This window comes from Labrus mixtus, chromosome 18, assembly GCF_963584025.1.
Source record: "Labrus mixtus chromosome 18, fLabMix1.1, whole genome shotgun sequence".
NCBI classification, from domain to species: Eukaryota; Metazoa; Chordata; class Actinopteri; order Labriformes; family Labridae; genus Labrus; species Labrus mixtus.
Window position 1 is genome coordinate 23,343,550 of NC_083629.1, and position 24,698 is coordinate 23,368,247.

The window sequence follows — 24,698 nt, forward strand, 5'->3', positions numbered from 1 at the left end:
ATGGATTAATGAGAATGAATAACTTTCACTTACATCGTTAGTTAGGTACCTTAATGATTTAATTTAATTTCCTGGAAATTCTGGAAACATGTTTAAGATTCTTTTCTTTTTCCACCTATAAACATAAACAATACCCGGAGTTATCTGTTTATGGTTTATGTGGTTTCTACTCAGCCAAACTTGATACCATTTAAACACTGTATGTAAACATCAGCCTGTGTGCAGGAGGATGCTGTATTGTCTTAAAAAGCAAAAGCAAATCAGTGATATTAACTTAAATCTGTTTCGATATCCTGACTTAGTGCGCGGTCAAATATTATTTTCTACTCTTTCCCATCTTTGTTTTGCCGAAATTTTGTTTGAAATGAATTAAAGGCCAGGCTTGTATCGACGCCTGTCCCAAATAAAGGCAGCTTCATTTTATGGACTGAAGGAAATAATAATAAAAGTTTGACGCTACTCCATATTCTTCAAACTACTGGGATTGAGATCAGTTTCTCTGAATTTGCTTCATTTTGAGATTAACACCTGTGTTTAAAGTTTAAATTAAGAACTCTGATATTTTGCCGTTTTTGTCCCTCCCTTTTCATTTATTTATTTGGATTAAGAACGACCAATCACTAAAGTTATGGTTTTTAACGATTAAACAAACTTTACATAACGAAGAATGTACATTTATTATAAGAGGTGACCAACATAAACTATACAAGATTTATTCAAAAGAAAGACTTAATGTTCTGTACAGGTACATGAAATTTAAAGATCAGTAGATGGGCAACAAGAACGGGCACTCATGCTGAAGAGATCGAAGTTCAGATCTGAAGGGAGGGAGGGTTGGTCATTAATGTGGTTGTAAATGTGTACACTGTATTTGACTCAGACCCTGGATTGTTAAGATTAAAATAAATAAAAACAATGTTTATTAAAAAAATTAAAACTCTGCTCTAGTTTGTTAATGACGTAATGTGCTGAGTGTAGAGGAGCAAAGTGAGCTCTCACAGCAGAGTACAAAGAAGAAGCATGAAATAGAAAACCCTGTGATGAGTGCCAGTGTCTTTGAATTACTTGGGGATAAAAATACTTCTCACTTATGATACATTCAGTCCAAAACATACAAGGCACTTACATATTCAACTTTGGTGACTATCTTTGTCAAAACATCAGTTGTGCCAGAAAAGTAATTTTCAAATCTTGTCCACCAAAATGTGATTACCTCCACGATTTCATGCTGCGTTAATGCCGACGTAAAAAAAAAAAAGAAGATGTCGCATCCAGTGTGAGCTGAAGTTTTGGCAGTGATAGTTTGGAAATAACCTTGTCCCTAACTTCCCCGTCTTTCCCCTTTAATTAACGATTCCACGTGGTCAGGGGTCACAACCTTAAAAAATCACTCCCTCCTCACAAATCCCCACAAACTGTGCCGCCTCTGTCTTACAGATAGTGAGTCAAGAAAAACAACATACCAGCGGCTAATTTGTTTCCCCATGAAAAATGAATGGGAGCCTATCCTGCTTTAAATCCATTTCTTACATGTTCAGGTCACATCTGGGACCTGCACTTGAATCTCCACGCTGTCTGGACGACCTTGTAAATCACTTAGAGATAATCAGAGGAATTTGTCCCCGCACACATTCCCAAGTCTGACTTTAAGAAGTCAAAGGTCACACATTAGTCAGAGAGTCACAAGATTTCAGATAAGTCCTGTAAATGTCTTACAGGTTGTTGTTCTTTTTCTTCATGCGTGTTTGAATTGGGTTCAAATTAGAGCCTGACTGATAATATCGACGGACATTAGCACGTCAAGTGACTATCAGTATCGGCTAATTTTATCACAGATATGTGCCGATATTTATAGATTTATTCAGCAGTCAAATATCATTTTATTTGAGCATCATTGTATTACACTAGCAGTTCTCTGTCACCAGCAGAGGGCGCTGTATGGATTACAACGAGCATCATCGCCCTCCACAGTTACCTAAAAGCAGAGTGACCATCTTGTCTTCGTTATCTTTTCCACAAGCATTTGATAACTGCATTTAAATATTAATTAATGCAAATAAATATGTGTGTGTATCTCTACAGATCGAACATAGAACCAAGAAAGATATCGGCCGATATATCGGTATCAGATTTTTATTATCCCTAATATCGATAGCGGTATCGGTCGAGCCCTAGTTCAAACCACATCATTACATCATCAAGTCAGCACATTTCTATTACATCTTTAAAAATATAGATTCACAAACAAATGTCTCTCTTTGGGGGGCTTGTTGTCTGTATTTTTAAATCTACTTTATAAGACAAATCTCTTCATACACTTAGACAATAGACAACTTTCAAATTCAAACCAGAAAGAATATTGAACTGTGTACCTGATTAGGATATTGATAAACAAATGAAAGATGTTTAATTTGATCTAGCTTTGTATAAGAGCATCTATACCAACCTGCTGCGCTGTGGGGGAGAGAGGGAGACACTCTTGATTATATGTTTTTTAATCTGCAAACTAATCAACACTAAATACACCAGGGCCTTTAAATGAGACCTGTGTTTATTTGTCAAAACATGCAGCCAAAGTAAAGGGGACTGGGCTTTAAATCAGGATGAGCTTTTATTTGAAGTTTTACTCGAGGCAGAATAAATGTTCCTGAGAATAATCACTCGGGGCAGACAGAGCGTTCAAAAGTAGATTTAGGGGATTCTTTAAAGTTTCTGTTAGATAATTTTCATGTCCAGAAATTTAAAGCAACTCTTTCTAATTAGAGATAAACTAGTGTAACTTTTCAAGATTTAAAAAAAGAGCATGAAACACCAATTCTGGACCAGCGTGGGGCGCTAAAGCTCTCACTTTTCCACACCAAATCTTATTGTCCAAAGAAGACGAAAAACCTTACTCATTGTTATATCATCCATCATGAGCACTCAGCAACATTTATAAGTTACAGTGGCAAAGAAAGAAACTTTAAGTGAAAGAAACCAGAAACCTCGAGCAGAACCAGACTCATTATGAACAGACTTCAGCTGAGAGTGTCGGGCTTGGAAAGTGGGATGGAGGGAGATGCAGGACAAATACCTCATTTAGCCTCCGATAAAAAAGACAGTAGTTGCCTTACATTTAATTAAAAACAAGTCTTGGAATCATGGCAAGAAGAAAAACCTGTGTGGATGTTCATAAGGGCAGCTGAAGTCTGTTTGGTGAAAGACTTGAAAAATTGTGACACTACCCTTTAAGTTTGTATTCTGTCACACCTCGATTTCTGTCAGAGCTGTTTAAACACCATCTAGCCGGGTCGCAGGTAGCCTAGTGGATAGTGCAAGCGCCCAATGTACGGAGGCTACAGACCTCCACACCGACGGCCCGGGTTCGGTTCCTGTAGCTCCTTTCCTGCATGTCATCCCCTCTCTCTCTCTCTCTGATTTCTGCCTCTATCCACTGTCCTCTCTCTACAATAAAGGCACAAAAAGCCCAAAAATAAACCTTAAAAAAAACCCATCTAGCCCCATATAGACACCTATATCTTGTCTTTCTGTTCATTAAGAACATGTTTGTGTTGCGTCTACATCTCGCAGAGTGCTGCTTGGTGGTGTATCTTTCCGTCAGTCCATCTGATAGTTTTGCAGCAGCAGAGGGTTTTTTTTGTCCTGAGAGTTTGTGCTGAGTCAGCCTGTGGCCGGAGCCAAAGATCCCAGCTTCAATCCACCGCAGCCGACTGATGTCTGCCTGCAGAAACATTAAACCCAGTCTGAGTCACCGCAGAGCCGTGCATTAATACATCTGTACCACACCTTCAGTTTCACCATGACTAATGTGCAGCGTCATAGGTAGGTAGATAGGAAGGTAGGGAGGGGGGGAGGTAGCTAGGGAGGTAGGAAAGGAGGGAGGGAGGTAGGGAGAGAGGGAGGTAGGTGGGTAGGGAGTTGGGTAGGTAGGGAGGGAAGAAGGAAGGTAGGAGGGTAGGTAGGTAGGGAGGGAGGTAGGAGGGTAGGGAGGTGGGTAGGTAGGTAGGTAGGTAGGTAGGAAGGTAGATGGATATGTAGGTAGGGGGGTAGGAAGGTAGGTAGGAAGGTAGGGAGGGAGGGAGGGAGGTAGGTAGGTAAGTATGTAGGTATGTAGGTAGGTTGGTAGGGAGGTAGGTAGGTAGATAAGTAGGTAGGTAGGGAGGGAGGGAGGGAGGTAGGTAGATAGGGAGGTAGGTAGGGAGGGAGGGAGGTAGGTAGGTAGATAAGTAGGTAGGGAGGGAGGTAGGTAGATAAGTAGGTAGGTAGGGAGGGAGGGAGGTAGATAGATAAGTAGGTAGGGAGGGAGGGAGGGAGGGAGGTAGATAAGTAGGTAGGGAGGGAGGGAGGGAGGGAGGGAGGTAGATAGGGAGGGAGGGAGGGAGGGAGGTAGATAAGTAGGTAGGGAGGGAGGTAGGTAGATAAGTAGGTAGGTAGGGAGGGAGGGAGGTAGGTAGATAAGTAGGTAGGGAGGGAGGGAGGTAGGTAGATAAGTAGGTAGGTAGGTAGGTAGGTAGGTAGGTAGATAAGTAGGTAGGGAGGGAGGTAGGTAGGTAGATAAGTAGGTAGGGAGGGAGGGAGGTAGGTAGGTAGGGAGGGAGGGAGGGAGGTAGGTAGGTAGATAAGTAGGTAGGTAGTTAGGTAGATAAGTAGGTAGGGAGGGAGGTAGGTAGATAAGTAGGTAGGGAGGGAGGGAGGTAGGTAGGTAGGGAGGGAGGGAGGGAGGTAGGTAGGTAGATAAGTAGGTAGGTAGTTAGGTAGATAAGTAGGTAGGGAGGGAGGTAGGGAGGTAGATAAGTAGGTAGGGAGGGAGGTAGGGAGGTAGTGAGGTAGATAAGTAGGTAGGGAGGTAGGGAGGTAGATAAGTAGGTAGGGAGGTAGGGAGGTAGATAAGTAGGTAGGGAGGGAGGTAGGGAGGTAGATAAGTAGGTAGGGAGGGAGGTAGGGAGGTAGATAAGTAGGTAGGGAGGGGGGTAGGGAGGTAGATAAGTAGGTAGGGAGGGAGGTAGGTAGTTAGGTAGGTAGGGAGGGAGGTAGGGAGGTACATGGTGGATGTACAGTCAGATAAGCTCTCTCTGCATGTGTTGTTCTGGAGCATGAGCAGTGGGGTTTTGTGCAGCAGTGCACGTGTTGCTCCTCCTCGTGTGTGACCACTCCCTGGATTCCAGCACCACAGCTCCTTTCAACAACAACATCTACAGGAACTCCACCTCCGTTTGTTTGTTCACTCTCTGTAGAGCAATCACTCTCCGTTTAAAGAAGGATGAAGTGCAAATTATAACAGAACAATGACTGAATCATTTCACCATCAGAACATGTTTGTTTAAATGTTTATCATGATAGAGAGAGCACTGCAACAACTCAAATCTTAGCAAGTTTATTTGCTTAATTATCTCATCAGAAATGTGTCATTGCACCTATTAAACCTAGATTAGAAAGTACATTTTCACTTTAGAATTAGAAGCAAAGCAGGCCATCAAAATAAAAATATGAAAACCAACTTGATAAAAAAGATGCATTTGAAGCTCCATGGAGCCATGTTTCTGCAGATTTCATCCCAGACGGCCATGTGGGAAGCTTTTTGTTGTTTTTATTGACATTGACCTGGGCACGCTTCTTACCGTGTGTAACCGAGTCCAACTCTGAGGAGATGTAATTGAATTTATTAGTTGCTGTTTGTAATATAACTCTCTAATACTGCTGACATGCACACATCAGTTATTTGATAAAGTCTGCGTTTTAGACTCGAGCAGAGCCGGCTCATCGTTCCTCCTTTACTGTAAAGCAGTATTTTTTTTCCGTTGTGGTGTAGAGTAGTAGAGGATCTTTGGATACATTTTCGCCCACAGTATCGACTCGTACTTCTGCAGAAGAAGTGACTCTGAAATGTGAGATTAAGACCTCTCACTGAATCCTTGACATGACTGAGGAAGTTTCCAGTTCATCTGACATCAGAGACACTAGAGGAGCTGATCTGACTCAAGGATCAGGTTTTTATGAGGAAGCTGCAAAAACACCAGACTTCAGTATCAACAAACACCCACGAACATTTTGAATTTGCAATGTCATTCCTGCAATCAGTGCACATCTGCTGTTCAGTCAGACGACCACCAGAGGGCAGTCTTGGCTGCTGTTTGATTCTTCAGCCATGTGTTTGAAAAGAGGAAACGGGCAATGTTACCCTGAGCTGAGCTTCTCAGGCTGTGCACTGCCGATCACTACCTCTCTCATCTACCTCTTCTATCATGTTGAAGGTTGCAGATGTTCACACAGATGTGGTGAGGGATGTGAACGACGTTTCCTTTACTTAAAAAAAAAAATCTAAAGTAGTGAGTCAATTTGAGTTGTCTTGTCAGGCTGATGGAGCCTTTTAATCCAACATTTTTGATGCCAGCTGCCTTAAAAAAAAGACTTATACATGTTTGAGTTATGCAGTGATAGTAAAAAAAGATGATTAAGGTGAAGTCTCTGCAAAGTCAGCCTTGAAGGCCTGACTCAGGGACAAAAAAAACACACCGTGCTAGTCCATAAACCTCATGCAGGCGGTGGAGTATTGACTAATACCTCATTGTAAATGCATGGCGTGCAGCACAGCACGTTTCTCAGGCTGATATCTCTTTAATAATTTGTTTCTTTTGCTGGTGTTTTTTGTAACTTGTGCGTAATGTTTACGTCTTCGGTCTGTTGCATAATGAGGCGTGCTTTACAGTAAATCAATGCAATAAGGAGTCACACACAGAAGTTAGGGTATTTTTACTGTATTATTGAATAAAATCTATAAAATATTCCACAAAAAAATACAATACATTATTCATTTTTCATCTCATTACTGCGTAAACTCATCCTTCATTTGTATCATAATCAACATCAACATTACAGCTTGTGCTTTACAAACCCTACTGACACTCTGTACTTTCATACTATTATAAATAACACTGCAGCTCTCTGCTTTGTTGTTTTCAGTCCTGTTGGGAAGTTTATGTGAATGGCAACAACATAAAAAAAAACAACAACACACACACAACAGGAAAGTGGATTTGTTTTAGGCTCAAATCCAACAGATTCACACACACTCTGTTTTTCTGTGCAGAGCCATCAGGAGCAAAAACAAGTTGTTGTTGAAGCAGTGTGCTCCTTGCACATCAATCTAGCTCCTCGTACTTCTCGTGTGATTGGTCGGTGGTCAGAGTCTGGGCAAAACAAGCTCTAAACCCCGCCTACTGAGCACAGTGACGCAAGCAGCTTCCTCCCACCCCTCCTCCTCCTCCTCCTCTTATTTTTCCCTCCTGGCCCTAGCTGCCACCTCCTCCCTCAGCTAGTTTGCTGTCAGCCTGTCACGATACATTAAGCTCATATGCTACTAGTGTGCACCAGGCGCAGGAAAAAAAAAAGGCTAAGAAGAGGGAAGAAGAGATGACGGTTCAGGGTTTTTAATGCTTTATATAACACCGCGCCTCGTTTCTTAAGGTTTGTTTTATCAATGAAGCTCAGGCAAGCACAAAAAACCTCAACATGAATAAAAAGTTCAGTTCAGTAGTAAGGCACATTGTCGACGAGAGAGATGGAGATGCTGACTTTGGTCTGAAAGGAGAGCGTTGGATTCAGTTGGGTTGTGGGGGGTTTTTTCCGCCCTGTTAGCTCAATGAAACAAAACGACATGATTTCTATCAAAAGACGGTCGGTGGTGTGAAACAGAACCGTCCCACCACACCGACAACAAACAGACGTCAGGAGGTAGAACAGGAGTAAACCACAGATTGTGAAGGTCGAGCATGAGCTCTGCCGCAGCCCTTCACTCGCTGTTTTCTCTTCTACTGGACAAGTGATTTTGAGTCTCAGGTACAAACGCATAAAAAAAACCTTTTTAAAAACTCCCAACATTGCAATAAAAGTTCAAACCATCACTATGGCTGTAAAAATACATAGGCTTCTGTTGTCATTTACAATTCTGAGACATGGCAAAAGTCTTTCTGATTGTTGACTCGAGGCGATCAGCTCCTCAGTCGAGACCAGAGATTCTTTACATACTATTTAAAATACATGTTTGATGCTGCATTGAAGACATGTCGCATTAACCGGAAAATACAAGCTGCCGATAAGGGAGGAAAAAGATGGGAATATTTCATCTAAAGGCGCTGACAGTTTGTCAGCAGAGTCAGCGAAAAAGCAGTAGAAATGGCAGCTGATACACTGAGAGTCCAAGGTCGTAAAGAATCAGAATAATAAGTTACACTCGCGTCCCAAACAAAAGACTGTACACAAAGAGAACAAGTAATATCTGCTGCAGGTTCGTAGTAGGTTTTTTCATTCATAAATAAGAATAATATTACATAAAAGTGTTCGGGACAAGATGTCGACCATTTTTTCCCAGTTTCTTGAGATAGGACCTGAATGTGGCGTTTCATCTACAAGGACGGGAAGCTTACTTCTTTGGCTGTTAAACTCCCCAGATTCAGAGAAACACATTCTTCTTTCCACAAGACAAATAAATATACAACGCTGCATTACCACAGCCATACGTTTAAATATCCTACATGGAGCGATAAGAAACTGAAAGGGAACCCCGGCCTTTGCCCTCCCGGCCGGCTGAATCACACCCTCTTTAAGTAATTGAAGAGATTTCAATTAATAATCAACCCGGGTCGGATCTAACAGCCTGAGTGACGCCGGGCGGCTCAGGTTCCTTCTTCCTGAGCGGGTGATTCACTCGCAGAGGTGCTAATACTTCTTACTAATAATTTACAAAACTTAAATTATGAGAGATTGGAAATTTGAGGTTCCATCACTGAGCTTTTATAGACTCATCACTTTAAGGTAAACTCACCTTTAGACACTCTTAACACTGTTACTGTATGTTTTTCTGACTTTGCCGAGACATGTCTCGTCTGCTTTTACTACAGATTACTCACCCACGACATAAAACACAACCTGACCTTGAGCTGCAGAGATATCAGATGTGTTTCCTGCTACGGAGGATGCAGGAATCTCTCTCTGTTCAGAGTGCAGTTATCTTTGTTGAATGTCAACAATAATATTCAGTATATTCAACAGTATGAAAGTGTTTAAAAGTAAGTTTCCTTCGTGTTTGATCATCTCAGTTAAGTTTTAGGATGCATACTTAATTTGCTTAAGTAAATAATTTGGTCGTATGAGAAGCACACACTTGTGGACATAACTTAAAAATGTAAGATGTTTAGTTCTGAAGCAGTTGCATAGAAGTTGGTGTTTTAATCAACATGAAACTTCCTGATATATCTGATGGAACCTCAAAAAAATCCAAGAGTTCATTCACGCTCGGATCAGTCCTCGCTGTCCTCATCAGCTGTGATCAGACTCCTCAGTTAACCTAAAAGTTTCAGGAGTTCGTCTCAGCGATCAGGACTTTACCAGAATTTCCATGATGTGGTCCAGCTCGTTGAGGTCCGTCAGACACGACTGGAGACTCCCAGCTGAGGCGTGACTGCTAGAGCGCATTTTAACGTCCTCGTCTGCCCAAAGTGACACGCTGACGGACGCCCAGGCAGAGGGCAGGTCTGAAGTCTCATACATCGATGTGTCAATGTCCTCAAAGATGTCGTCCAGGGCGAGGTCGCTGAGGTAGCCCATGGCGTTTACGGCATCGCTGAAAGCATTGATGGTCGCCGCCGGAAGTGATTTAGGCTGGTCAGGCGAGCTGTTTGCCTCTTGAACGTGGAGTTCAGACGACAGCTGGGGAGAAAAGTTGTCTTCCTCTACTTCTGCGCACCCGGGGCACGTAACCGGCAAGTCCTCCCTGAGAATGCAGGAGTCAGAGTGGACGCCGTTGAGGAGAACGTCTGACGTGCAGGCGCCCACCCCGTCGCTCTGCATGTCCTCCTGGATCTGCCTGAGCGTGTTGATGAGGAGCACGGAGCGACGCAGGCTGAGCTCCACGCCCGCCTGGTAGCGCTGCAGCTTCTCCAGGCAGAGGCCGAGCACCCGCTGACGCTGCTGCAGGTGGCTCATGTCGGACTTGGACGGACCCACGAGGAAGTCGTCCTTATCCTCCTGGTCTTCCTCGCCATTCTTCTTCTCTGCAGAAGCAGGGAGGGTCTCCCCCTCGAGCTCCTCCAGGCAGCTCCACTTCCGCTTAACACCACGACCCAACATCAGCCTGGACGGAGAGATTACAAGATGACCAGTTAGACTTCATTCACACCGGATTTCACCAGTAACACTGATTGACTGTATTCTGGGAGTCATGCAGCTTATATTTAGATATTTTTTTTTAATTAAATATCCTGTTAAACGCTTAAGAAAAATGTCTGCTCGAAACGTCCGAAAGTAGACTTCGGAGTGCTGTCCTTATCATTTTTCTGGTTTTGGACATTTATTGAGAATTCAGCACCCCGTTGTTGTCGATGTCAGGGAGCGTGAGCGAGAATTTCATATCTATAATTTATTTTTTAACCATCTGATGTGGATAAAAAACAACTCAAGCTGCCTTCAGTTTTCTAGACATTTGCAACTTTGTCAAACTGAAAAGAGTTGGTAACAAACTCTTGAAGACAGACGGGCTAACTTCACCTTCAATAGTGATTAAATGTAAATATTATTTGCATCTATTGTCAAAAAAACAACTAAATAATCAAACAAACTGACGCTAGGGTGACATTATTTTCCTAATATTCATTTATCTCTCTATCTTTTCTGTTTGAATCCTATACATACACCAAACTATTAAACATGATGATTTAACTTACTGTATGTGTTACAATAATGTGTATTTATGAGTGCTATACCATATGTATAAACATATCCTCATATGTCAGAAGAGGAACCAAATGAAACGAGAAAAAATGGTTACACCCCCTTCATCAAAATCAAACTAGAGGCTGCTAACTTTTGAATTAATTATGTATAAATTGAGCTTTTATTCCAGCGCTAAGACACAAATATCTGATATTTCTAACAGGAGAAAACAGGAAAACATCTTGAACAGAGAGGAAACAGTCATGTCCACATCAGTCTGCACCGTCTGCCCTGTGCTAACAAACCTTACATCCAGTTTATGTAACCTCACCAAACTAGCAAGTCTGGCTAATTCCCCACATTCACTTTCAATCGATCCACATCACAAGAACAGATCACATAAGATCAGAAAAACAGACTTGCAGGCTCAAATTTAAAGGGTTAACATTTGAGTTTGTGCATTTTTTTTTAAAAAGTGAACATTACAAAGTGTAATGAGTCACTGTGTGAGACACCCCTGCAGACTGTGAGACTTTACTCATCCTTCACAGACATGGGGTTTTAACATGAGATAATAGTCTCTGGAATAACAGATGGGTCCACACGAAGCCCCCTTTCATTGGAGTTTGACCCCTGAAAGGAACATTTATTGCTGCTTGGTTTTTTTTAAAGGAGATATACACGCCGAGAGACAGTCAAATATAATGAGTAAAGCTCTTTTTTTTTATCTGTTTCTAAAAGTAAATTAAGTAAACAACGTCCCTCCATCTTACTTATTTTACCCAGGACCCCCAAGAACACCTCCTAACCCCCTTTAATGGTCCCCGGACCTCAGCTGGGTAGCACTAGCCCCCCATAGAGCAAGTTAAAAATGCGTAAAACTTGATCAAATTTCAAACGAATGAATAAAAAGAGGTTTAAAAGTACCTTCCGTGTCCTTCTAAAGAGTCATGAGGTGTTTGAATCCGTCGTGTCTTCGGCTCGCGTCGTTTCGTCGCCGCGTTCCTCCGCTTATCGAGACCCAGGAATATGAGGAATGTTCCGGCCGTCCTCAGCGACGAGGAGCGGGGGGAGGAGGAGGCGGAGCCGCGGAGGGGGGAGAGAGGTGGAGGAGGGGGAGAGAGAGGGGGAGCGTGTGGAACCTAAGGGGCCGATCTGATTGGTCCGTCTGCCCGCTGATCATGCGCCCTCCTCCGCCTCTCACGGGGCAGCGAATGTGCGGACGTCTGTTCCTGCCGGTGCGTTCAGGAGCGGCTCGTAAAAATCAGAAAGAAAATCGGGGCACACGTGAGCAGAGAAACTGGTATAAAGATCATTGCAACTACGGATTTTATATTAAAAAAAACACAACTTTGCACAACATATAAATGCATATGAGTTAATATCTTGTTCTATACGTCAAATGCAGCACATAATAGCACTGACACAATCATCTTTTATGTTCTGGAAAACGGAGACTCAAGACACATTCAGAGTCTTTATGTAAATAAGAGCTTCAAATCAGACATTGTGAAATATTCACAGACAAGTAGATGTTTTACAGCCTTCTTTAAACTCAAGTGTAGTAAGAAAAATGAAATAAAAAGAAGAGAAAGAGGGAGATGGAACTCTGGGGGAAAAAAAGAAGCATTTTGATGGTTACACTTTGCATTTTTTCTAATAAAGAGACAATGTTTTAATGGAGGTGTATGCACAAAACAAAACATCTCATGAAGTAGTTGCGTAGGACTTAAGACTATCACTTTGAAAATAAAAAATCCTGCACACTACTCTTGCTCAGCATCACCAACTTATTAGAAAAAAATCACAACGTTTCGGTTCCTCTTAACCTTCCTCAGGTTGTGTTTTTTGTGTGGTGATGCCAAGCAAGAGTAGAGGGTAAGGGATTTTCTATTCAAAATAATAAATCCAATATAAGACTTCTGGGGCGCAGATGGACTAGTGGTTGAGTCGAGCCCCATGTACAGACACTGTAGTCGTCTAGGAAGGCGGCCCGGGATCTGGTCCGGCCTGTGTCCCCTTTCCCTTCGTTGATACTATCCAGTGAGGTAGCATGTGTCATGGTTGATAGTATTTTAGTGCTTTCACACATGCACAAAACTGGGTGAGCTGAATGTGTGAGCGCAAACAGCCACAACCTATAACCTGAATTTTACCTGCCAGCCCCTTAGTTAATTTTCCGCGTGAAGGCAGGGTGAGCAGCTGTGAAAATGCAGCAGGGAGTAATCAGGAAAAGTCCATGTGAGTGAGTGGGAGGGGACGACGTTTATGTCCTACAACTGATGACGACCATAGACCGTACGCTTGCACCTGGTGCAAACTGCACGTGCATGTAATGACACTGCTTTATTATGTTTTCTGTTCTCCACTATGTTCTTATCTGCTCTTCTGTTGATAGTGTGAATATGTAGAGCTGCATGGATCACTGACGTACTTGGACGTAAAGGCAAGGTAAATTGTCATCATAGTATGGCTTGGTCAGTTACTACCAAAACGTTCTTTTACGTCAAGTCTAGCATCCTGAGACCCCCACCTCCTATCCAACAGGGATAGCCAGGCAAGCCAGGAAAAGGTCAGGGACAGCCTGCCTGAAATGTGCATATGTGAAAATGGCTGTTAAGTCAAAAGTAACTCTGCTAGACTTGACTCCAACACCATTAACATGAGGTCTGAATTAGCTCATTTTGTCCCCCTAGGTTACATAAATCATGATGTTTTATAACATTACAACACTGTAAGTATACTTCTGTTACTCTAAGTATGAAGTGCATCTCATTACACTGTGAATAAAAAAGTTGTCAGAGTTTGAATAGAGCAGCTAGCTCAGGTAGAATAAACAACAGCACCACTCATGCATGAAGATATTACGCAACCAATATGGAATATATCAGAATCGTCTGAAGTGCCTCGGAAGCTGCAGTGAGCACTTGAACGCAGCACTTTAAAGGGACAGATGACTCAGAAGGGAAGAGGTGGGGGTGGGGTGGGTTGGATGTGACCGGAAAGACGTGGAAGGCGCACACCAAATAAGGAAACTCTTCATTCACGTTTTTTTTTCTTTTCAGTCTCTTCCTGCTGAGACTGTCACGGCTTCACATCTACTTCTTCTTTCCTCGTCTCCTTCTTTAAAACAGAAAGTAGACGATCAGCGACAGAAAAACTGTTTCGTTTTTGCTTTTGTGACATTTATGAAAACTCCATATGTTTTGCTTTCAATCGCTCATTTATACACGTCAAAGCAAAACAGATAAAGACACGAGGAAGAAAAACAAAAAGCTCTCGTTGATTTAATGTGGTGAAATCTTTATGTGCAGCGATTCTTTAATAACAAGTTTGTTGTAAAATATTCCACTTTTCTTGTTGTAAACTGTTTTCATTGTACTTTAAATCTTTTAGACAAACTCAGAACTTAAAAGGGCAATTTTTAGTAATTGTCCATACCTAAATACTTCTTTGTATTGAGAGATAATATGCATCTTCACATCATATCTAAAGCTTTTGAGAAGCACCTGAAGGCAACTTGAGACCTATTCTTATCAACTTCTCCAGTTCAGACTTTTAAGGCAGCTCAGTCCTCAGTTCAGCAGCAAACACAACAGAATAACAGTATGCTTAACATGTCTTATTCAAAGTTATTAACCGTCCCCAACATGTCAGAAGTGCAGAAACATGTCCTTGTAACATAAAATGTTTTAAACTTCAGACTTCTTGTGCATCTCTCGCACTCTGCATTTTCTGCAGCATGTTGACTGTGTTTCTCCGTTGCTGCTTTTTTAAGACACAATAGTCTCTTTCTCTGACGATTCTCAGTTTTTCCTCGGGCTGCTTTTTTTGCTGAGTCACCACCGAGAGGCCATTAATCTTTAACTATGGGCAAACCAAGACTAGGCAGCGTGCCAACATGCGGAGTAAGCTCGAATTTTACAAACAAGAGATTTGGATTCAACTGCTGTCTGTTAAAAGACGAAAAAGAGAGGCTGTGAAGGAGATGGTTTCATGCAGGTTCTTAAACATACTTCTGTTTGGTTGAAGCCATTGTCACTCTCTCTCTGCATATCTAACGCAGAATGTCCCTGTCCAACTTCATCATGTGAGAGAGCATGTGACGTGTCCATCAAAGTCCTACTGCAGATGAGTTGCAGAAGTGAAATCTAATTCACTGAAAGCATTTTGACATCATGACAAATTTTTCTACTCACTTATAATACAAACATCATGAATAGTTACTTTAGCAGAGTCCTTGAGCAAATATCAGGATGTACCTGGACTCTGTAGCTGGTCTGGAGTGGCATACTTAGACTCACATTTTGCTCCCTACCTCTACCACTTTGACTGACCCCTCGTTTTCCAGTGGCACTTACAGGAGCCTTACAGGGATAAGCGTTATTCACAGTAAGCTGATTGCAGGGCAGACACGATGTACAGGGAAAACAATCATCCTCCGTTCAGTGTGTGCCAGTGTTGACAATAACTAATCAGACCAATATCGGTTTTCCTACCCGGCTGTAAATGTGTGAATTCCTGCTGTAAAAAGTGCTTTTTTGGATGGGGTGTGTATGTGACTTCTGAGGCTCTTGGAGCCAGCCTCAAGTTGACACTCGATGAACTGCAGGATTCTGCACGTCCGCATTGCCTCCACTTTTCAATCCCGGAGTTTGTCGCTTCAAAATCCAAAAGTCAATGCAGATTTTCTGATGTAAAGCTGTTAAAAGAAAAACACCCCTACATAGAAAAAGATTAAAGCACACCACACAATCAATAGTTGCACCTTTTATTATAAAAAATATTTACAAAGATGCTACAATGTTTTTCCTTAATATAAAAAAATGCATACATTTTACAACGGTAATTAGTCTTTGAAGTTCTAGCTCCCATTCAGACCAGAGTGACATCCTTCAGGAGTGTTGTGGTAAGGTATTCAGCGTGTCGTAATACTGTATTTTTGTCAATACATTTTGTTTGCCTGAGTTAATCTCTTCATCACCATGATAAGGAACAATTTTGAAAAATGCATTTGATTTTCCACATCTTTAGGAGAAAGGCAACTGTTTGCATAAAAGAATTAAAGGACATTGGAGTCGTATACAATCATTTTGAAACACGTATGACAGAGCTGCATAGTGATTTGAATAGTAACCCGGATATTATTATTACTAATAATGAAAAAAAAAATGTGAGGAATAAATAGGTACTGCATTCAAAACGGAGGGCAAAATTTGGAAAATGTAATTTCATCGGGCCTCGTGTTTGATTTGATGAATCAAAATGGCATGTCTGTACCTAGATAGAATAAATACAATAAATAAAACAACAATAAATTAGGTTGGGTTAACACACAGAATTCTTCATTTGTAGTTCTAACAAATGAGAGAAAGAAATATGGCTTCTTGATGCAGTTATCACCCCGTGGTTTCACCAAATGCTTTAGAAAAAAGCTGTTATTGTCATTAGATCTGTATGAAAAGCAGGGCAGGGAAATTACTCCGATTTGTCCACTAAATACTGTGAAACTTACCAGAGAGGGATAAATCTAAAACCAACGTGTGGTCGGTGGTTGTCAGTAATTTCACTGCCCTGCATAAAGCTTTTGAGAAATGAAAGAACAGCGCCTAGAAAGTGTGACGATGCCAGCCCTGACACCTGTTACAGTCGACTATTTATACCAAACCATGGGAAGACACTGTCTCGAGTCTGGCTACATTAAAATCTTAAAAACCGCTTGGGAGGGACAAAAATTAATAATAATATCAAATGATACTTGCAAAATCCCCCAGCTGTATAATGCAAAAAATATATTTCTATATACACATACGTACATATACATATATTCCATTCATAATTGCTCAAATCTTTAGGAAAATATGCATTGATTCATAGATTTGGATTTACAATTTGTTCTGGTTTCTGATGCGTGTAGTGTGATGAATTGTTCCTCAGTCCATGTAATAATAAATAGAAATGGACAAAATGGCAGCGAATACGTCCAGAAGGAGCTAGTATGACAGAATGTATGACAGACGTAAACATGGAAAGTACGTAAATAAGAATGCATCATGGTATAGGTAATTATCTTTGCCCTCTCACTGATATTGTCAGGTTTGGGATTTCAACCACAAAGTGGGAAATTAACTGCTTTGCCTGCAAGCCAGGAAGGCTCGCCAATCCCAAAATTCATTGATTCCATCCTCAGAACTTTAACAGCCAATTATTTTAAAAGATGAAGGTCCGGACAGCAGCTGCCGACTTGCCTAAGCGGCCGTTAGAGCAGACTAACTATACCCCTAACTGCCAATCCCAAAATCTACCCGGCGTGCTGATAATTTCCCACCTTGTCCCAAAACCTTCAACAATCTCCGTGTGCAACAATACCACAAACAGAACATGCACGTGTACTGTGCATAGTCTGGAAAGAGTCTGAGGGATCAGTACAGGCCAGAGGAATGTTTTGAGTTTCAGGATCCCACTATGATCTCCATGATGTGGTCCAGTTCATTCAGGTCTGACCTGCAGCTCGTGCTGGAGCTCAGGGCTGTTGGCCCGTGAGAGGAAAGGCTCTCCAGCAGATCGTAAGGGCCCATCTTTGGGGCCGTCTGCATGCCTGTCAGCACCGTATCGAGGTCATAATAGGAGGGGTCCACGTCTGAAAAAAGTTCTTCGAGGGCAGGGTCAGGGGGCGGCGCTGGGTGCTTGATCTCGAAAGTCCCAAAAACCTGCTCCCCTGTCCTGGAGTCTGCACTCAGGTGGTCCCGGTCTGCCTCCTCTCCTTCAGACACACACTCCTCGCTGTCCTCCTCCTCGTCCTCCTCGCAGTCACCATCGTCCTCTTCGTCCTCCCAGCAGGGTCCCATGCCGAAGGGTCCTGCCAGGTAAGAAGCGGAGGACAGCTGCGGAGAAACTGGCGACAAAGTGGACATGGTTACCTCTGTCTCCCCTTCTCCGTCCATCACCACCTCCTCAGTGTGGTAGCCCTCTTCCAGACCGACCACTGAGAAGGGCTTCGGACTTTGGCTGGCCTGAGCTGCTGGGTCCGTCTGCCGGCACAGCACCTCTGTGGCCACCAGGCGGTCTGCAGGACACTGGGCGGCTGCCAGGGCCTGGGTCATTATCTGCCAGGTGCCATCCTGGGTCATCTCCTCCTGGATCTGCCGCACCGTGTTGGCGATGAGCACCGAGCGGCACAGGTTCGGCTCCACCAGCATGTGGCAGAGCTGCAACTTGATCAGCGACATGTCAAGAAGAGACTGCCTCTGCAGGCTGTAGGACGACGACAGCGTCCGAGCCACCGCAGATGAAGCTGCAGGGACCTGGTCACCGCCAGCGACTGGCTCCTCCCCGGAATCTGAGAACTTGCGCTTGGTGCCCTTCGGGAACATGTTGTCTCTCTGTGGTGGTGGCGAGGAGAAAGAAAGACAGTTAGACGTCTGAAAGCAACACTTAAATTTGACAATAACTAATTAATCACACAGACAAACACACATGATGCCTACTGTTCTGGATTCCACTAGCTAAGATAGTGAAAGAGTAAGTGTCATGTAATTAATGATGTGTAAGTGATGTAATGAAGCTATGTGGTGTAGTATGTGTGTATGGACATCTGTAGTTAAGGTTAGGTTCTGCTCAACAGCAGCTGTGACTGTAACTATTAGCTCTACAGGTTTAACGTCTTCATGAACTACAGTAAACAGTGAATTGTTTGTTGTAGTTTTTTCTTAAAGTTTGCTATACCTTTCCTGTTGAGAGGCACAGGCAATAGCAATGCAGCTTGGTCCGGGCTGCAACGCTTCAAGTACTTTTGTACGAGCGACAAGCAGCTTTTGTTCAGCACCATTTCTGCCCATTTTAGGCCAGTCTGAAGCAAGACTCCTGCTGGGCGGAACAACCACACTTTTAACAGACCACTGAGCCACCGAAAATAGCATGGTTACCAACTAAAAGCCGACGCTGTATCAAAGTAAGCACAGACTAGAGAGACCTTTGTCAGGAAACAAAAAAAAAACAGCACTCAAGTTACATGATCAGTGCACTCGTATTCTTCCCCACTGCAACCTGTGATCAAGAAAATATCCTAATCAATAAAGGGTGCGTTTAAGGGGTAAACGTGAGAACAAGAGTATAGAAAATGACAGCATTTACAATATTCACAATACAAAATATACCACCATGAACCACTAATATTTACAAGGGAGGTCAGGTTTCCAGTTCTACACACGACACGCTTCAAAAACTAGTAGAACAAGATTTTCACTTTCTGTTCACTGAGAGAAGGGGGGGGGGGGGGGAGAAAGGTAATGTCAACTTCCTCATTACACACCGAGTAGAACACACAGATGTCTTACAGGAACAAAACAACACTCCTGCCAACATTAAAGTCCCTCTGACTCCCCCAAAATAGATGGGATACACATAAATAGGAGGCTGAGCGCTGAACAGCAGCCTGTGGCATTTAATTTTCCATCAGACAGAAAAATAGTCTGCAGTGTCCGGCTGTGTCTCCTCTCTGTTAAAACCTGTGGGCAGGGTGTTTGGGTGAATGATTCCACTTGCTTTCAATCTGTATTTGGGGCCCCTTTTTTTTGTAAATGAATCACAAAAAGTAAAACCAGGAGTACAGTGGAAAGGGACCGGTATATGTTGGGACTGTAAAAGCAGGATTGAGGTGTACAAAAATAATTCATACAGCAAAGAGTCGTTAACATCTTTCTTGTTAGTTACAATTCATTTCAGCATCTTGAAAACAGAACTTCTTTCCTTTAAGTTGTCACCGCCATCGTCCCAGGCAAAACTTAAGCCCTATAATCGATGCAAATTACATTCAATTAACACATGTTGAACTCGGGGGTGTTGTGTAAGATGTTACAGCCAAAATCTTGGATGACAAAAACACTAAATAATTCAGCAATTTACATTCAATCAACATGTAAGCAAACATTCAATCAATAAATTGACTGATGACTAATTAGCAATTGATTGCCAGCCTTCCTTTACATCACCTTTTAAAAAGAGGGAGGTACTGTGCTTCGTCACACCAATGAAAACCTGACATCAAATCAAAGAGAATGATTAGATTACAACTACTACCAATACCTGATTGATCAGATCAGCATCGTGTCTTTAGAGGTTGTAACCCATACAAAAAAAGAGGATCTAATGTACACTGAATGGCCGAGGAGGCTTTGGGTCTTTGTGGCTTGGCTTGTATACAGAAAGAAACATTTCCAAACAGTGGACAGGGTCGGAAAAAAAGTCATTTATGAAGGTGCCTGGAGATCTAAAATACAAGACAGTGAGAAAACAATCATAGACATATGTTGTCTTCTTGTGTAGTGCATGTTTGCTGGCCCCTGTTAAACAAGAGACACTAGAGAGAGCTAGCTCCTTAAAGGAAAAACGACAACAGTGTGTAAAAAATAAAAATGGAAAATTAGATATAGCCAGGAAGACCTACAACCTGAGAGAAAGCACACTGCAGTGAATTCAATTAAACAGTTTGTACATGACAGTTTTGGTCTGAGAAATCTAAAGTTTTGATCACCTTATTGTTCAGCATTTTAGAGTTAAATCTGAAGTGTCTGAATGAAGTGGCTTGTATCTTGATATGTCTGATTTTGCAACTAAAGCAGACAAGATATGAAGCATTGTGTTGTATTGTAAGCAATTTACAAATACATATGGCATGTGTTTTTCTTAATTAAATTGGTTTACAGTCATTCTTTCAATACATTTACAGACATTTCGTGCAAGCTTTTAAATAAAAACTGATTCTACGCAATAGCATTAACTCATAATAACACCAAACCTAATTCATTTACACCAGAACAACAGAGTAAAGATAATACTTTGAGAACATCATCTTCAATTTGCATTGTTAAGGTGCAATTCTACAACTGCTCCCAACATTGAATTTGCTAATAGCGTTATAGATTAGTATTGACTTTAAGACATTTGGTCTGCTTTTGATGCTTAATTGAAGTGACAGGAGTATATTTGCCAATGTGACAAAAACGTTATTGCATGAGGGCTGCATAATTAATCGTAAAATAATCAAAATCGCATGTGAGTGCAATACCAAAATTACTGGACGCTAAAATTCTTTGATAAAGGTAAAATGTTTCTCCAGGTGTAAAAAAAAGACAAAAACATGTTTGCTTGGTGCAGACCCCAACAAATGTCACAACATCATGATTTTAATAGTTTATAGGGATGCAAAATGTCATTATAAAGCATAACAATCGCAATATCTGACAAAAACGTTATTGCATGAGGGCTGCATAATTAATCGCAAAATAATCAAAATCGCAACATGTGAGTGCAATATTAAAATTGCTGGATGCTGAAATTATTTGATAGAGATAAAAATGTGTCATGAAACAGCATTATGACCCCTACTAACTTTCTCCAGGTGTAAAAATCATGTTTGCTTGGTGCAGACCCCAACAAATGTCACAACATCATGATTTTAATAGTTTATAGGGATGCAAAATGTCATCATGAAACACATAACAATCGCAATATCTGACAAAAATAATCGCAATATGAGTTTTTGACCACATCGTGCAGCCCTAGTCTGTGTTCAGGTCTAATAGCATTTGATTTAGTCATGCAATTTCGACAAGATTTAACTAGAAAAGGCTGACACACATGATGATTAAAAACTTGTCTGGTGGGTTCCAGGAAATGAGTAATCAAGTGCAATAAACTACGTGTGATTAATGGGAGGTTATTTACCAATACGGGAATCAAATGTAGGCCACATAGTGCTGCGTTACAGAAACATTAGAACCAAAGTGAGCTTGTTGTTTTTGTTTTATGCTAGGAGCCAGAAGCCAAACAAAATGCAGCCTCGCTTTACGTCAATGTCTCGTAGCATGACCCATCCCCCACTGCTCTCTGAAAACCAGCACTTTCACAGCCCGTCTCACTAAATTAACAAATAACCAAACAGCACGGCGGCGTTATGTTCCCCTGTCCCCTTATTAAAAAACACACTTTTGTCACTATTATCCGCCATAAAAAAGTCGGTTTGGCAGCTCCAGAGAGCGTGTGGAGCCTCTCCGCCGTCACTGCCGCATGCTTTGTCTTTACAGCATCAGAAACTACCGAGCGACAATGAGGCCATTTTGCGCTAGTAGCTAACAGCTAGCCGGCTAGCTATGCTACTAGCTTTGACGCTTTTGAGCTAACGGGGCTAACATGTTCGGTGGAACGGACAAAAACGACACCACGGTGGATGTATTAAAAACGCCCGGAACACATCTAACCTCAGCTATCTTTTGCCTTGTTCGTGTTATTGACAAAAAAAAATGTGAATGCTAGGTAGCGTGAAGCTAATTAGCCCAAAGCGCCCACCCACACATCCTCCGCGGTCCTTCCTCCTTTTCTAGCCAAAAACAAGAGTTTTCTCCGCTGAGCCGTTTCAAGTTCCTTAAAAAAAAACAACAACACACGGTCACAAGTGTACCGGGTTAAAACGACTTATCGCCGGGGTGGCTGTGTGGAGCCGTACTCACCTCGTGTTTGTGTTATTTTATTCCCGTCTCGGTCATAGGATCGACGGCAGGGAAAGCGGAGATCAGGTTCAGATGAGATCATTCATGCCACGGCTTCAAAAACTGAACTACCTCTGTCCTGCTGCTGCTGCTGCTGCTGCTGCTGCGGAGCGGACGGCAGGAGGGAAGGAAGGGAGGGGGAGGGGAGCCGACAAAAGCCAGCCATATGCCTGGGATTCCTCTCTTAATGATTTCTGCCTTTCTCTCCTCTTAATGCTTTAATATGACAAACAAGTTAAAGCCAGTATTCAACAAAAAGGAACAAAAAGGGGAGTTTATTAATGAGGATATTGCTTCTGCAATTACACTTCTTCTTTTATAATAATAATAATCATAATAACTTTATTTTTATAGCACCTTTAAAATAGAATAGAATTACTTTATTGATCCCAAACTGGGAAATTGTGGCGTTAGCAGGTTATCCAACACACAATATGAGTAAAAAACACAATATTAGCAAATCTAAACACAATATAATATTAAATACACAGTAAATACATTTAAAACATTTAAAAAATTAAATTTCCACATTGTTGTAAATTTCCCCATTGTGGGATAAATAAAGGATTATCTTATCTTAAGCACTAAAAATATCAAAACTAAGAATGTGAATATATACAACCAGGATTTAATTTAGTATTACTAGTCTTAAATATGAAAGATTAAATGTAAATGTGCAAAAACAGAGTTGTAAATGGTTGTAAATTAAATATGAAAGATTAAATGTAAATGTGCAAAAACAGAGTTGTAAATGGACAGTATTGACATAAGTTAAAGTGCATGAGTGTAGACATATTATAAGCAGAAATTATACAATATAACGGCAAGTAGACAGACAAATGAAGTGAACTTGAGTGCAGGGATAATTTGTAAATGTAACGTGCAGAACAGATTACAGTAAGGTGAGACAGATATTATCATGATGACAGTTCTCTGCTCGCATGAGGTGAGCTGTTGTACAGAGTTATGGCCTTCGGTAAGAAATATTTCTTGTATCTGTCCTTGTGACAGCAGAGTTGTATCAGTCTGTTAAACAGATGTTTACAAATGCAAAGGCATCGTTTCAGGATAATAACACACTAAACGTCATCAGAGCAAACAGAGAGCAGCCTACAAAAATAAAACAAGTGTAATAATGATAACAGTTTTATTTATATAGCGCATTTAAAACACTCAGGTTTACAGTTGTGTGCAAGGGGCGGCTGTGGCTCTGTTGGTAGAGTCGTCATCTCGGGTTCGATCCCCAGCTCCTGCAGCAACATGTCTGAAGTGACCAGAGGCAAATAACAACATCGACAGCTGTTCTAATCAGCATCAAAACCATCCTAAATATCGTCATTATCAAACAAAACCATCATCATTGTTATCGTCATCATCTTTAGGTGCGTGGGTGTTCATGAAAGAGAGCTGGGTCTTTAGCTTTTTCTTAAAGGTGCAAAGGGACCCCGCGGACCGAATGGAGTTTGGTAATTCGTTCCACCACCGGGGGGCGACAGAGGAGGAGAGTCTAGCTAGAGACTGGGATCTTTTTGTGAATGTTAGATCAGACGCCTTTCATTGGCAAAGAGCGTAGCTGGCAGTTAAAAGTCAACACGATACACAAACAGGATATACAATATAAAATGTACACACCTACACATTAAAAACATAAATAACTATGATCATTTAAAAAGAGGCTTCTGGACCAATGTCTCCATAACTGGGACTGCTAACATAATGAACAGTACTGTATCTGATGTTGGCCAAGATGATTTGATTCTCAGAGGTGTTAAGTTGGTTTCTTTTTCTTTTTTTTTGAGAATATTAATGATGTAGATAAAAACATCTCACTTGTATCGCTCCATCGAGGTCTCTTCAGTAATATTCTCAAAGCGTCAATATAAGCTGCCTGTCACTGCATACTCGCTTTCTTTTCTGTGTGCAGTTTGGAAAGGTGTACAATACTCTATGGTACTCGAAAGACCAAGACCTGTTTGGACACCACTTTTTTGAAGGTCTTGTCTCGGGAATCGAAAGCATTTTTACTCGGTCTTGTCTCAGACTGGGCAGACTTAGGATTTAAAATCAAGACCACCACTGAAAGGATATTTTCTCACTTCATTACTTTGATTAGAAGGAAAAGGCCTCTTTCTAAAAGAAGAAATCACTTCAATTAATTTGTAGTTTGATTTTTATCCCCTGGTGTTACGGTCTAAATGAGTCACATCCCCTGCACTCAAGTTGATGATTTTTCAGTGATATTATTGTCTTGGTCTTGTCTCAGTCTCGCCCTGCCTTGGTCTTCATGGTCTTGACTCGGTCTCGATCCCTAAATGTCTTAAGCCCCGTTTCCACCAAGCAGTCCGGTTCAGTTTGGTTCGGTATGGTACCCATTTATTGGCGTTTCCACAGTCAAAAGTTGGGAATGGCACCAAACTAAGGGATCCGTACCATCCTACTTTTTTG

At 41.7% G+C, this 24,698-nt stretch overlaps 2 protein-coding genes and 1 long non-coding RNA gene across 4 annotated transcripts in view; 1 reads left to right on the top strand and 2 right to left on the bottom strand.

The window, feature by feature from the left end:
* Nucleotides 1-6,733: 6,733 nt before the first annotated feature.
* si:dkey-177p2.6 (uncharacterized protein LOC568712 homolog) lies at nt 6,734-12,937 on the bottom strand. The gene is made up of 2 exons (XM_061062524.1): nt 11,635-12,937; nt 6,734-10,129 (listed from the first exon to the last, which is right to left on the bottom strand). Exon 2 carries the CDS (start codon nt 10,123-10,125, stop codon nt 9,373-9,375), a length of 753 nt encoding a protein of 250 aa, XP_060918507.1. The 5' UTR covers nt 10,126-10,129; nt 11,635-12,937; the 3' UTR covers nt 6,734-9,372.
* A 2,527-nt stretch (nt 12,938-15,464) lies between these two features.
* On the bottom strand, nt 15,465-22,403 carry cdca4 (cell division cycle associated 4). 2 transcript variants are annotated; one of them, XM_061062537.1, is made up of 3 exons: nt 22,215-22,403; nt 18,433-18,570; nt 15,465-18,089 (listed from the first exon to the last, which is right to left on the bottom strand). In XM_061062537.1, the coding sequence occupies exon 3, from the start codon at nt 18,078-18,080 to the stop codon at nt 17,160-17,162; it is 921 nt and encodes a 306-aa protein (XP_060918520.1). In that variant the 5' UTR covers nt 18,081-18,089; nt 18,433-18,570; nt 22,215-22,403; the 3' UTR covers nt 15,465-17,159. The 2 variants fall into 2 exon arrangements, with proteins under 2 accessions (XP_060918520.1, XP_060918519.1); XM_061062536.1 differs by lacking the exon at nt 18,433-18,570 and having other exon boundaries at nt 22,215-22,397.
* The window catches only part of LOC132992945 (uncharacterized), a 75,936-nt gene continuing 71,984 nt past the window's right edge, over nt 20,747-24,698 (top strand). Inside the window, exons 1-2 of the long non-coding RNA XR_009676406.1 lie at nt 20,747-20,807; nt 21,057-21,128. This is a non-coding gene — a long non-coding RNA (uncharacterized LOC132992945). The remainder of the gene's footprint in view (nt 20,808-21,056; nt 21,129-24,698) is intronic.